Source organism: Spinacia oleracea, chromosome 4 (assembly GCF_020520425.1).
Source record: "Spinacia oleracea cultivar Varoflay chromosome 4, BTI_SOV_V1, whole genome shotgun sequence".
Lineage (NCBI taxonomy): Eukaryota > Viridiplantae > Streptophyta > Magnoliopsida > Caryophyllales > Amaranthaceae > Spinacia > Spinacia oleracea.
Genome location: NC_079490.1, coordinates 151,701,405 through 151,716,216, shown reverse-complemented (window position 1 = coordinate 151,716,216; position 14,812 = coordinate 151,701,405). Strand labels below are relative to the sequence as shown.

Genomic DNA, 14,812 nt, shown 5'->3' with positions numbered 1-14,812 from the left:
TGAACTACAGCAGCAGAAAGCAGTTAACAGCAGCAGCAGATCTAGCAACCCTCAATATTTTGCATACACACTCACACATACACACCAAAATGCACAACAAACCAACACATACTGCATAATCTAGGCCACTGCATAGAAGGTAATCAGACATCAATCACATTATGAACTTCATAAAACTAGTTACAATCGTCATTGATCAGCTATTGAATCCTACGAGACACCTCAATTTTGACGCCTTTAGTAGAGCTTGGATTTTTAAGAAGTTAAATGCTACACTCGACTAGCTTATGGGTTTCCATTGAATATATGGTAGTGTTTACGAGTATAATCAATCTTTAGGTAAATTATGCTGATATAAACAATTCAAATGTATCAATTTCTACTCTAGACACCACAAACCTTTCTGCACAAATAAGCAACATTCTAAACACCAGAAAATGAATAACATAGATATCAATGCACTAAAATCATTAGTTATACATCACAGATAATGCAAATAAGAAAATTCAACCTCATCATCCTTTAATAAGGAGAACGGAGATAAGACATTGCAATTTATCACAAATGTTAAGACCATGAACCTATTTTCATATTACCAAAACATCCAACAGATTCCAAAAGCTGGGAAAAACTACCTGGCTACCAAAGATGCTCATGAGAACTGTCAATCAAGACCCCCACCAGTTCCTGCCCACCATCTTTCTCACCTGAAAATTAAAAGCCCTTTAGGATGATACATGTCATAATTTCAAATCCTTTTATTCACCATTAATTACATCACTGTTGATTACCATTAATTTCATCACTGATGATTACCATTAATTTCAAAAACTCTCTACATCAGGTCTTAGAAACATAAAAATACCATTAATTGCATCAATGTTGAATTCTTTTTCGAATTTGAGTTCGGATAAGCATATAAGACAACCTAAAATTTGGTAAATTGCATATGATCTTTCAAGCGACCATTGAAAGTATATTATAAAACGGGATAATATTAATTACTTTATAACTTGTAGAAAAATAAATCGATAGAGCAAACTAACCTTTCAATTCGGATGAATTTTTTATTGAATCTTTCAATTCAAATGAATTTTCGATTGAATCTTTCAATTCCGATGAACTTTCGCTTGAATCTTAAGAACAGATCGACGAAAGCACAACTTGCTAGGCTGCAACAATGGTGGATAGTATATTTGGTGTTTTTTCTAATTGAGTTTTCCTGTGCAGATTTATGGTGTTCATGGTGAATATCGTCGCGTCGTTACCGGAGTAGTGCGCAGTGGAGAAATGGAGGAGTTAAGTGGAGAGTAATGGAAGTTGTTTGTCCTTTGTGGAAGGAGTGGAAAGGTGGGTTTACTGCTTGCTCAACTGAATCGAGTCATCGACTCTTTCCTATATCCGACTCATTTGGGCCTTGGGCGCAGCTGGATGTCATAAAAGCCAAGGTCCGTCATGTTACATCATTTACATATAATCCTGAAGCGTTTTATTTTTGACGGAAATCTTGAATTTTTTCGCGAACGTATTTCGTGTTTAATTGCTTCGAATTTTATTAGGCCCGATGCAATATACTTGATAGAATTTCAAAATCCTTCAAATGCTTCAATCCAAAAAATAGTACTGAAGAAATGTAACCTGATGCTTAGAGCACGTTTAGGTTCAATGCATTTAAGGTGAAGCAACATACATTTTTTATACTAGTGATGATATATCCTGCTTCCTCCCTTTATTCTTCCCCTCCACAAATTTCCAACACCTGCTGAAATCATCTGCAATATTGTGAACAATACCATGTGGGTCGGGTTAAGGCTTCGTTCTCTTCGTCTGTCTGGTCTGGTCTGGTCTGGTCTGATTTTTCATTTTGTTGGTCTAGTCTGGTCTGATCTGATTCATGCTGGTCTGGTCTGGTCTGGTCTAATTCATGCTGGTCTGGTCTGGTCTAATTCATGTTGGTCTGGTCTGGTCTGGTCTGCTCTGGTCTGCTCTGGTCTGCTCTGGTCTGCTCTGGTCTGGTCTGGTCTAAACTTTTCTTATTATTGTTATTATAATTAATAATAAATAATAAATAATAAATAATAATTACTAATTACAAATAAATAATTACTAATAATTATTAATTAATAATTACTAATTACGGAGTAATTACTAGCTACTAACTACTAATTGTTAATTATTAATTATTAATTTCTAATTGCTATTTGCTATTTGATAATTGGTAATTTTTAATTATTAATTACAAATTACTTATTATTAATTATTAATTATTAATTATTAACTACTAACTACTAACTACTAATTTTCAATTAATAATTATTAATTATTAATTGCTAATTTCTAATTGCTACTCCGTAATTGCTAATTATTAATTACTAATTACTAATTACTAATTACTAATTAATAATTTACTAATTACTAATTATTAATTACTAATTACTAATTACATATTTATTATTAGTAATTACTAATTATAAATTAATTATAATTAATTTCTAATTATTAATTACTAATTTTTAATTTTTAATTATTAATTATTAATTATTAGTTGTTAATTATTAATTATTAACTATTAATTATTAACTATAAATTATTAATTACTAATTATTAATTATTAATTATTAATTATTAATTATTAATTATTAATTATTAATTATAAATTTTTAATTATTAATTATTAATTATTAACTATTAATTATTAATTATTAATTATTAATTATTAATTATTAATTATTAATTATTAATTATTAATTATTAATTATTAATTATTAATTATTAACTATTAATTATTAATTATTAATTATTAATTATTAATTATTAATTATTAATTATTAATTATTAATTATTAATTATTAATTATTAATTATTAATTATTAATTATTAATTGTTAATTATTAATTATTAATTATTAACTATTAAGTATTAACTATTAATTATTAATTATTAATTATTATTTATTAATTATTATTTATTATTTATTAATTATTAATTATTAATTATTAATTATTAATTACTCCCTCCATTCCTTTTTGTTCTTCCCATTTCCTTTTTTAGCATTTCTTTTTGTTCTTCCCCTACTGAATCTTTACTATTTTTGGCCATAGTTTTTTTACCAATTTACCCTAAGATTCCCCACTATTTACCAAAAATACCCTAAGATTCTACCCTTTCCCACCCACTTTTACCCCACCCACCTTATTTAATTATTTAACCTAACCCTACCCCCCCCTCCCTTTATTACCCGTCCCTTTCTCATTCTGATTTCACTCTCTCACCTCTGATTTCTCTCTCTCTCATTCTGATTTCTCTCTCTCACCTCTTCGGATCTCTCTCTCTCTCTTATTTCACTCTCTCTCTCTCTTAAAATTCCTCCCCTGTTCTTGAGAAAACCCTAGGTTTTCCGCCTCTGATCTGGGTTTTCCTCTCCAAATCTCACAAATCTGAAACGTTTTCGCCGAAAAACTTTCATAAAAATTACTCAGATTCATTTTCCGGTCAGATCCCCTCTATTTTTGTCCCCTTTTTGGTCCCTAATCGTCGCTGATCTTTGTTTTTCTGGTACGTTATGGGTTCTTCTTTGTCTAGATCTCGAGGTGATTCTGGGGTGGGAACTAGTGGTCAAAGAATCCCCGATTCCAACTGTGATTGGGGATCCAAGTGCAACTGTCCCAATAACGAGCATTCCTACTCCGCCGAATATAAAAACAATCTGTATTTGGCCCAAAAAGAAAATACGAGTACTCGAAATTATTTGGAAGAATGGTTTCGGAAGAGGGAAGTGGAGCCAGGAGAGGAGGTTGAGTCAAAATATGACGATCGGAAACCCACTCCCTCAGATCTGCGTTTTTTTCGGTGAAGGAGATTCCGATGAGGTATTACTTTTGATTTTTTGCGATTTATTTAGGGTTAGTGATGTCGGTTTTATTAAAATGGTTTGATGATTGTTTGCATGTCTAAAAAAGTGGGATTTGATAAATGTTGGATTTATTTGGAGTATTGTTCATTAAACTCGGATTATTTTTTGGATAAGTTGCTCTGATTTCCCATTGCATGTGTTAAAAATGCAGATCTGGTATTATTTCGAATTTTTTGGGAATTTTTTGGAGATTTGTTGGATTCATTCGGGCTTTTTATGTTATTCTTTGCTCTGTTTTCTCATTGCATGTTGTTAAAATTGAGTTCTGATTTTATTTTGTGCTCTGTTTTTTCATTGCATGTTGTTAAAATTGAGTTCTGATTTTATTTTGTGCTCTGTTTTTTCATTGCATGTTGTTAAAATTGAGTTCTGATTTTATTTGGAGATATTTGGAAATTATTTGAAGAAAATCGGAATATTCATGTGTTTTGTTGATCTGTTTTCCCATTGCATGTGGTTAAAAATGGGATCTGGATGTATTTGGGATATTATTTGACATTTTTTGGGTAAAAATGGGATCTGGATGTATTCGGAAAATTAGTTGGATTTTAATGGAATTAGTGTGTGATTTGCTCTCATTTATCTCATTGCATGTGGTAACCATGGTGATCTGAAATTATTTGGAACTTTATTTTGAGTTGTTTGATTAAATCTGATTTTAATTCATGGTCCCCTGTTATTTTATGATGGCACTAATCACGTTGTTTGTCCCCTATTGATTGCAAGGAACCAAGTGGGTCTGATTCATTTGATCTGGTGTATGTTGGAGAGTGTGAAAATGAGAATGGTGATGCTGTTGGGTCTCCAGGACAACTTTCATCTGGTTATCCCTCCTCAAAGAAAGGAGGAATAACCAAAAAATCGGCTTCAGCATCTGATGATGCTTAGATAAGTCTGTCTCATTTCTCCCTTTTTTCATTTTATTGAATGCTGGCTAGCTGTGGAGTCATAAGGTGGATGCCAACAACTGTGATCTGTTGTTGGCCAGGGGTGTTGTTGTTTGGATGATGATGTTGTGATTAGTTGTATGGATGTTGATGTTAGATAATGATGTTATGATATTGATATTGATAATGATGATTGGATGATGGTGTTTCCATATGGTTATGAAATTTTGTGGAATGTTGTCTGTGTGATGAACATGATTTGATGGATTAATGTCCCCTGTTTTATGGTATGTTTTGTGTATGATAAATATGATGCTTTGGTGAGTATGAGATTTGATCAGTATAACTATGTTTTGGATTAGTAAAGGCATGAAATGAATATAATTTGGGGATAGGGTTTGAGTTATTGCAGTCCTCTCAGTGTGGCCTGGTGTTGAATGCTTAATGTCCAAGCATGTCCCTTTAGGATACAGTAATGTCCCTTTATTTATTGTGATCGATGATGAGTCTTTTTATTGCTGAGGAACAAGTCTTACTAACCACAAATGCTCGTGCTGCCATTAGTATCAGTAATGATATTTCTCGGGCGCTAAGTGTTTGTGGTTTGGAGTTGTTTCAATGATGCTTGGGGACATTCTGAGATCAATATTAGGAGGTTTGTGATCTTCAATGATGTGATTGTTGATATTCTGAGATCTTTGTTTTGATAATTGTCCTTTAACTTCTTTTGTCGAACGGAGTGAATGTCATTTCACACAATGGAATGTGAATATCAATCATTCCGTTCGGCAAAAGAATGTTAAAGATATGATAGTATTGAAACTACTTGATCAATGATGTGTGTCAATATGTCTGAGAAATGAAACCCTACATGTTAATGATCTGTTTAATGCTTCATGTCCCATGAATCAGTGGAGGTCTGTGATGAGTCTTTCATTTGATGAGGTTCAAACCCTATGTTTTGATCAGTTCATGGTGATCTGATGCATTGTTGATTGTTATTGTTATGCTTGATCTGTGATGAGTCTTTCATTTGCTGAGACTCAAACCCAATGTTCCAATAACACTTGTGCACCATTAGCATCATTGATGCTCTTCCGGAGCTAAGTGTTAGGGGAGAGGGTTTGTGTCAATGATGCTTGGGGACATTCTGAGATCTTATGTCATGTTTGACAGGAGAGGCAATTCATGTCTTGCAAAACATGTATAATGTGTTTCTGATATTCAATGATGTTAGTGTTGATATTCTGTGATGTATGTGTTGATAACCTGAGATATTTGATTCTAAACATGTCCTTCACCACCAATTACCAAAGGGAATACAGATCATGTCACATCATTGATTGATCTAGTATCCCCTTTGGTGAATTGGTGGTGAGGTTGTAAATCATTTAGAAACAAATCTGTCAATGATGTAAAACAACTTAACTGAGATTCAATGATGTTGCCTTGTTCATTGCTTCCTTGTTTTTGCTGCTTTGTTCTTGTTTCCTTGTCCATTACATCTTTTGGCACATCGGCATCCAATTGGGAAGAATTTCCATCTGAAAATGATGTGATATGCATTCTTTCCATTTGGATGCCGATGTGTTTAGAGATGTGATGTGTTAAAGTTGTGTACTTATGCCTTGTGATCTGTGATGAGTCTTCATTTTATGAGTGTCAAACCCTATGTTTTTCAATCAAACTCATGCACCATTAGCATCCATGATGTTTTTCAGGAGCTAAGTTTAATTGGAAAGGGTTTGATTCAATGATTTTTGGGGACATTCTGAGATAATTATGATTCTTTGTTTATGTGAGGCATATTCCATGTGTTATCAATGATGAATTGATTGTTTTTGTCAAAATTACATCTTTTGACGCATCGGTTTCAAAATGGGAATAATTTCCATCTGAAAATGATGTGATATTATTATTTATTTCCATTTTGAAGCCGATGTGTTTAGAGTTGTGATATTGCAAATGCTGCCTTGTTCTTAATAACCCAATGCTGCCTTGTTTATAGTGTTGCCAATGCTGCCTTACCTCTTGTGCCTTGTTCTTTTTCTGCCAATGCTGCCTTGTTCTTGTTATGTACTCATTTGATGTTTATTGCCTTGCCTTGATTACTCTACATTGATGTGAATAAGAATGATGGAAAAAAACTTTACTAAACTTAAACATGAGATTCATTCATTGATGCTTCCAAAAGATATGCTTACAAAATGTTTTGCCTACATGTTATGCTTGCATTTAAGCTTACAAAAGTGACACATTGGTTTTACTTGTCAATTTAAAAACATGTCCCCAAAACACAAAAAGTTATCTAATTGTTTTCACCTTGCTTCACTGGTTTGCTTTCCATTCATCATAGAGTTGCATGCATTCATTAACTGCCCATATAGGTGCCTTGACTTGCTCTGGCAGTCTGCCTTCATCTTCTAAAATCTTCTTCTTGTTGTGTGGAAGTTGGTAATCATTGTTGCCTTTGTGTTTTAGAATCTCATTAGAAACAAACTGTAATGTCATCCACACATTAGACAATGTCTTAGGATGCAACTCATTAAAAGAATCATACACTGCTCCACTTAAGTCCTCCACAGTTTTAGGCATTTTCTTGTGCATAAGTGATTGTATTGACCTGAAAAATCCCAAGTCCAAGATGTTGCAATCTGGACTGTTTGCTGGCTGTTGAGTCAACACAAAAGTGAACCCATCTTGTTTGTAGTGTAGTTGCCATTCAGGATCATTTTGCAATATATGTGCCTTTGCATTATCTTGAATGATATAGATGACCTTTTCCCCTTCATGTGGTGGCCACTTTGCCTTGATTGCTGGAATTAGCATGTTGATCATCATTGCCCTTGTTTCAATTTGATTCACAGACTTCACTGGCTTTGTTTCAATCACTACAGGAAAATGATACATATGTAGACGGAATAATTGTGACGGTGTAACAAAGGGTCGCAAGGATTTTGGGGGCGCGAATACTACTTTGCAAATTGCGGCGGTTTAGAGGGTCGCAATATATTACGACACACTAAAGCGTCGCTATTTACCATAAAAAACACGTGAAACCCACGTGTTAATATTTCGCCAAATATTTTCGCCAAATATTTTCGCCAAAAAGATATCCCGCCTAACTCTGTTCCCACGCCCTGCTCCCACGCCCTGCTCCACGATTTTCTCCCTCAAACAACCGACTAAACCCTCACTCTCAACAATCAACTGCTCTCTACTCTCAACAATCAACTGCTCTCTGAAACATTCCTAGAGAATCGCTCAAGCTTTCGGAATCCCCTCAATTTCGTCGGTAAATCCTCAAATTCGTCCACAGTTTGTAGCAATAATCTCATTCCTCTCAATATTTAAGGATTGAAATCCCAGCTGGTTAATTCGTCTTCATAATTGCCCAAACAAAACCATCTCAAGCATCTATAAATTAGTGTTTTTTTCTGGAGAAATTCGTTCGTGGGTTGTAGAATTACAGCTAGTTTGTTTTTTCAGATAGATTCGCCCAATTCAATCAAGAAATTCTTGAAGGTTTGTTTATTTTTTTACTTTTATCTGCGGAATTTGTGTGCTTGATTTTTTTTAATTCATACTGATAGTAATTTTCTTGCAATTTAACAGATTTATGCAAGAATTCAACATATTGTTTTTATGTTTTAATTTAGGGTTAATATGTAGTTAGTTTCGATCAAGGCTGTATTTTAATTACTTTTTAATTTCTATTGGTTTTCTTAGTCATTTATATTGCATATAGATTCTAGTTGTTTTATATTTCTGCTTATTACAACAGAGATGCTGATGTTGTTGTTTAATTGCTGTTTAAATTTCAATGCTTTTACAAAATCATCAATAATAATTCACTTGCACAGTTGTGATTTGCGTTGGCCGAGTTTTTCATAGAACCGTAGCTTAAATTTCCACCCCTTTAATTTTTATTCTCTGTTTTGGGTGGGATTTTTGTTGATGAGCTTCTGCGATTGCGGTGGTGTTGGTAACTGCAGACTGTTGTGCGGTATGTTGTGTTGTTATCCGGGTTGCCTCTACATTTATGTTCTTATTGCCAATTGTGCTTTTGCAAATGCATCCTGTGAAGGTTTAGGATTTACTATCTTTCTCAATTTCAACGTTGCTAGCTACTAAAGCCAATACTATGGCCCGTGAATTTGTTTTGGGTATTCCCCCTCCGACCTCTTATTAATCAAACCGATTAGTTTGTGGGTGGTTTCATTGGATGTGATTTTTTATATTTTACTCCTGTTTATAACATCTTATATGGTTGAATTTCCCAAGATTTTTCTTGCATTTGGTGATTTCTGACTGAATATAAATGCATATTGTTGTTTTGATAGGTTATCCTAACCCACAATAGGTAAGCTGTATATAACTAGACTCTGCAATATTTGTGAATACTGGGAAAATAAATTTACCTTAACTAGTAATACAAAAGCAAAGTAATCAGTTAACAAGAGATTAGACTCTAGATATTAGGTAATTTCATTAGACTTAGATGCTACTGCTAGTTAAGGTACATTTATTTTCCCAGTATGACGTTCTGCAATGAGATGTAATTACCTCAGTATGACGTTATGCAATGAGTTGTAATTACCTCAAGAAAAGCCCAAATTTCCTCGAAAAGTTCCTTTAAAATCACAAAAATAATTAGAAAACATCCCAAAACTAGTTGTATTCTGCTTTCTGTGTGGGAGGATGGTTTTCCATATATTTTTCCAAGGTTCAGCTTCAAATATTATTAACCTCTTTAATCCGTACTGAATTTCTGTTTCAGAGAAATAAATTATCTATAAATTTCTCGTAAATTAACCAGGGTTCTTTAGCATTGGATATAGGAAGACTAGCAGGAGGATATGGAATGGGTGCCTTCTCCTATGTGGTATGTATGCTTTGGAGTTATATGCCATCTTTCTAGACAAAAAAACTCTGTTCAATGGCCACATTTTTGCAGCTTTACATTGAAGTGCTAGCCAACATGATATGGTAAAATCAACAGGTACCTGTTTACATTGCGGAAATATCACCTGTAAATCTCCGAGGAGCACTTACAACATTAAACCAGGTATTTTTGTAACTGTTGTACTTCATGTTTTACTAAAAATTCTTGCAGTTACCATATCAAATTTTAATAATGATATTATTACGGTTTTTGCATAGACTTACACTATTTTCTCCTATTGTAGGTCATGATCTGTACTGGCGTCTCAGTGGCGTTTATAATAGGGATAGTTTTATCATGGAGGACTTTAGCATTAACTGGTAAAGAATTAGGGAAAAGGAGTTCATTGCTGAGTTTGATTACTTAAAACAAAAATCTTAGACTTTGTAGCAAGAGACTTACTAGCCATATAATGCAGGACTTGTTCCATGTGCTGTTCTGCTTTTGGGTTTATGCTTCATTCCAGAATCTCCAAGATGGATGGTAAGCATACAGAATCATTTCAAAATTAGGTATAAAATTCAATTGGAACAATCATATCAAAACGAAGTAAATACAGGCGAAAATAGGATCTCAAAAGGAGTTTGAAGCTGCATTTCAGAAACTTCGTGGCAAGGATGCAGATATAACCCATGAGGCTGCTGAGATTCAAGTACTAGTTGTTCTAAGCTGGTTCTTTCAATTTGACTATTATTATACTCAAGCACTGAAGTGGCCTACTCATATTTGCACATTACGACTTTCAATTGACAGGATTACATAGAAGAACTCGAAAAGATGCCCAAAGCTAATATGTTTGACTTGTTTCAAAAGAGGTATCTACGTTCTGTAACGGTAAGACTTCTACCCTTGTTATATGTTATCAGCTGATTGTGTCAAATTTGTGAATCCATAAGTCTTAACACAACTCCCTAATCTTATAGGGTTTTCTCAACTCATTTTGTTAAATACTTCGTATATGACAACTCACACACATTAACAAATCACATCATATACGGGCCAACAAAATACTATATATAATGTTCTTTAGATTTCATAATTTAACAGTACTTTGTCTTACTGATCACTAAACCAATGAGCCAAATCTGACTCAATTTGTTTATCTGATTAAATAAGCAAGGGCAGAGGCGAGTTGCGCTACTTAAAGAGAATTGATTAATTCACTTGACCAACAACACAAAAAAAAATGTTCATCAGATCAGAAATTTGAGTTCTTGAGCTTTCATTAGCTTTAGCCAAAAGTGATAAACACTTTTCCAAAAGTTATCCCTGTTCCAAACCACAACCTATGTCACTCGAAATTTGGACCGGGACACACGGACACACAGACCGCCACAATGCAGATCAGCTAGTGGTTTCTTCACTCTATGTCCAGCCTAATTTGAAGCACTAAATTCTCATATCCTACACAAAAGATAAAATAACAACTAACAATGCCTACCATCACCAAATGTATTTCTACTACCTATATAAGGAAAATATCATGGTCAAAATCCACAATGGTTTCCCATCAAAACCCACCTCCCAGCCAAATACCATTTTGACAATAAAGATCAACCACATACTCCACTCCAACCTCCATCCAATTGTGTTTGTTCTGATAGACGTTTCACAACCTCCGACAAATAAATTTGATAAGTCAAGTTATCTTTCCTCTGTACTCTTCTTGAATTACTAGAACTTCTACTTCACTAAGTTTTATCAGAATATTTCAAGCATGTTCACTTTATACTACTCCCATCTGGATTCTAAGGTCATGGAAAAATACATCAACCATGAGAAAGCATTGCAGTTGATCCACTAACAAAGCCTTTTTGTTTCACAAGAAACATCTCAATCCTTTCTTACAGAGTTACAGATCGATCAGCAAAATAAATGAATTGCAATACTGACGACTCACAAAACAGAATTGCAAGAAGAAACATACAGATCGATCAGAAAAATAAATGAATTGCAAAGTAAAACTCTATACCTAAACAAGGTTGGTAGGAGCCAGAAAATAGCAGATCAATATGGTATTGTGGCCAACAAAAATTTGAGAAAATAGCAGATCAATATGCATAGCACCTGACCAATTCACAGGAAAGTCCGACCCCCCCCAGGTGGTGTAGCTTAACAACTAGCAGAAACCTACAACCTGAAGTTCCATGTAAATCAAAAGTTTTAGCAGCCATGTTGACAGCTGACCTGAACATTGCAGAATCTTAGAAGGCTGTTAGATCTATAACAATCTTTACTCAACTGCCAAAACCCTAGGAATTCAAAGGCTTTACTCCCCTAAGGTACAAATTAGAAAGGGTTTAGATTGATTATATGAGCTTCACTCACTAAATGCAATTAATCTACTTGATCTAATTTTCAGTGTTTTCACTGGCCCACAAGTGTATTTAATCTTGTTTTACTCACCGATTTACAACAGACTCTTTAGTTAAAAGTCTCTCCTTCCACAAAAGAATTTTTGAAAAATTTCCTGAATATTTATCTCAAAATCTGAAAATTACAAGCAAAGAGCTGAAATAATCTTAATAAACTGTCCTAGTACCTCACTACCTCCTTAACAAATTACATATCTAATACCTAGTCCCTAAAAAGATTCTGAAATAAGAAGACTAAACCTAATCTAATTAGGAAACCAACTCCTGGTACACAAGTACACGTTTTCAGCTCTTCTTACTTTCTTAGCACCTCTAAGTTTTTAAACAAACCAATCCTGATACACATGGGACTTGAACAAAACAACAATTACTGAAATCCCAAACAAATTTTAATTTGAATTCAACAGATTCAGGAATCCTTGATAGTGCAACTAGCAAACAGAAAAACGAGTTGAATTCACCAAATTGACACACCATTGCATAGCCTTGGCTAATAATGATATAGAGAAGATAACATGATTTTTAGAAGAGTCAACGACCTACTAGAAAGAATAAAATTCAAATAGCTCATCTGCAATCAACGACTCCTATAAACATAAAATTAGAATGTATGAAGAAGATTTTCACCATATCAAAATGTAATTCACACGTAAGGAAACCAGTTTAGAATGCAAGGCGTACAAGGAAAAAGACAACTTGTCTGTGATTCTTTTCAGCAGCCAATTGCGCTGGAGTGAGGCCAGTGTTATCTACCACAATCAGGTCGTCTTTCTTTCCAGTCTGTACCAATACCGTGCAGGCCTCCAAGTTCCCTCGAATGGAAAACCAATGGAGAGGGGTACATAGCTCGAGAGAAAGCATTTATGTATTTGTGCTTGTTTATTAACGTAAACCAAAAAGTGTGGATGGTTTATGCGATGGTAAAATTATATAATATGATTTATGCGCCGGTAAAATTCTATAGTACCATGGGGTTGTTATGAGAGAGAAAGTTGAGTAATGGTCGAGGGAGCTGCCTGCTGCTTTTAGCAGAAAGAAGGTCATGTGAGTCTAAATCATATACATTTTTACAATCAATCTCTTTTGGTCTTTATAATTCAACCCCCAAAGTATTGTATGAAGTATGGTTTAATCTCTTTCCTTTTTTACATTCTTCTTCTGCAGGTAACTCTTGAGATCCCTTGGGTCAAGTGGGAAGATGGGTGGACATGGGAAGTGAAGGCACAATTGATGGAAGCTGTTGAGTGGCCTCAAAAGCACCAGGATGCATTCGAGCGAATTGGAACCTGCCCACCAACAGGAGTGTTGTTGTTTGGTCCCCCCTGGATGCAGCAAAACGCTCATGGCCCGTCCTGTAGCTTCTGAGGCAGGACTGAATTTTCTGGCTGTCAAGTGTCCAGAGTTATTCAGCAAGTGGGTTGATGAATCTGAGAAGGCTGTTAGATCTCTTTTTGCCAAAGCAAGAGCTAACGCGCCATCAGTTATATTTTTTGATGAAATAGACAATCTTGTTGTCATCCGTGGAAAGGAAAGTGATGGTGTTTCAGTTGCAGATAGGGTCATGAGTCAACTTTTGGTTGAATTGGATGGTAAGCTATTTGTGGGTCTAGTAGCAGTATCATTATTTAATAGATTGGAAGTGTTACTTTGTCGTAAAGCTGTTTTAGCTATTTACCCTCTGTTGTCTTCTTGCTGTTTTGTTGCTTTCTTTAATCTGTACCCTTACGCCTTTCTTCAGTTTTCCTTTGGGTTTGCATTCTTATTGGAACTGGATTGTTTCCTTATTTTACACTCAATATCTATTAGTGAACTTGAAAGAACCATGTGAAGATATCTACAATCTTGGAGTATATTTAAGGCCCCCTCATGTTAAGTGGTGGCATGGTGCAATGATGGAAATTGTGTCAATTAAAAGTGAAGCAAACTAGACTTATGTATGGTCCGAAAATGTTTTTTCTTATTCATGTCATATGATGTCTGGAACCCTAAGAAGACCTGCTTTCTTCTAGGTCTACATGGAAGAGTTAATGTTACTGTTATTGCTGCTACAAATCGTCCTGACAAGATTGATCCTGCCCTTCTTAGACCAGGTGATCTTCTGCGGCTCTCTCTGATACACAAATATGAGTAATTTTTTTGGTTAAATTTACTTGTTTTTTTTCTTTATCCTGCATGTTACCAACTTCTTAAATATTTTCCTGATTTTGGACCCGGTTATTGAACAGGGTGGTTTGATCGACTCCTATATGTTGGACCCCCTAGTGAAACAGATCGTGTTGACGTATTTCATGTTCATTTGCGTAAAATGCCTTGCGGTTTTGATGTTGATGTAAGCGAGCTGGCTCATCTCACTGAAGGTTGTACTGGTGCTGACATATCTTCGATCTGCAGGGAAGCAGCAATTTCAGCAATTGAAGTATGTTGTATAAGTTCTTGGGTTGCAGAAACGTTTGTTATATTTTCAGCTGTAATTTTTATTTGCATATTTCAATGAAATCAGGAGAACCTAAATTGTTCAGAAGTAAAGATGGAGCACTAAAAGACTGCAATTCTTCGTGTACACCCATCAGAGATTCAACCTTATCAAGAATTGTCGGACAAGTTTCAGCGGCTTGTACATTCCAAGTCTCCATCAGAGGCATGTGTACATCAACTTAATAGACCAAAGGAGTTATCATCCTGGTAACAGTCC

General features: G+C 34.6%; 2 protein-coding genes across 5 annotated transcripts; both read left to right on the top strand.

The window, feature by feature from the left end:
• Positions 1-7,902: 7,902 nt before the first annotated feature.
• LOC130459992 (sugar transporter ERD6-like 7) lies at positions 7,903-13,636 on the top strand. 4 transcript variants are annotated; one of them, XM_056827640.1, is made up of 8 exons: positions 7,903-8,095; positions 9,620-9,685; positions 9,803-9,868; positions 9,990-10,065; positions 10,164-10,228; positions 10,305-10,397; positions 10,499-10,579; positions 13,285-13,636. In XM_056827640.1, exons 2-8 carry the CDS (start codon positions 9,665-9,667, stop codon positions 13,483-13,485), a joined length of 603 nt encoding a protein of 200 aa, XP_056683618.1. In that variant the 5' UTR covers positions 7,903-8,095; positions 9,620-9,664; the 3' UTR covers positions 13,486-13,636. The 4 variants fall into 4 exon arrangements, with proteins under 4 accessions (XP_056683618.1, XP_056683615.1, XP_056683616.1 ...); XM_056827637.1 differs by having other exon boundaries at positions 7,903-8,325; XM_056827638.1 differs by lacking the exon at positions 7,903-8,095 and adding an exon at positions 8,400-8,806.
• A 447-nt stretch (positions 13,637-14,083) lies between these two features.
• On the top strand, positions 14,084-14,591 carry LOC130472033 (calmodulin-interacting protein 111-like). The gene is made up of 3 exons (XM_056842442.1): positions 14,084-14,210; positions 14,346-14,536; positions 14,586-14,591. Exons 1-3 carry the CDS (start codon positions 14,084-14,086, stop codon positions 14,589-14,591), a joined length of 324 nt encoding a protein of 107 aa, XP_056698420.1.
• The last annotated feature ends 221 nt before the right edge of the window (positions 14,592-14,812 follow it).

Excerpts from the sequence above, each read along its gene's own strand:
- LOC130459992 (XM_056827640.1), top strand. The coding sequence starts at position 9,665 with ATGGGTGCCTTCTCCTATGTG. Across the intron at positions 9,686-9,802 it reads TGGGTGCCTTCTCCTATGTG|GTACCTGTTTACATTGCGGA; the intron begins GTATGTATGCTT and ends TAAAATCAACAG. Across the intron at positions 10,066-10,163 it reads GAGGACTTTAGCATTAACTG|GACTTGTTCCATGTGCTGTT; the intron begins GTAAAGAATTAG and ends CATATAATGCAG.
- LOC130472033 (XM_056842442.1), top strand. The coding sequence starts at position 14,084 with ATGTCATATGATGTCTGGAACCCTAAGAAGACCTGCTTTCTTCTAGGT. Across the intron at positions 14,211-14,345 it reads TCCTGCCCTTCTTAGACCAG|GGTGGTTTGATCGACTCCTA; the intron begins GTGATCTTCTGC and ends GTTATTGAACAG.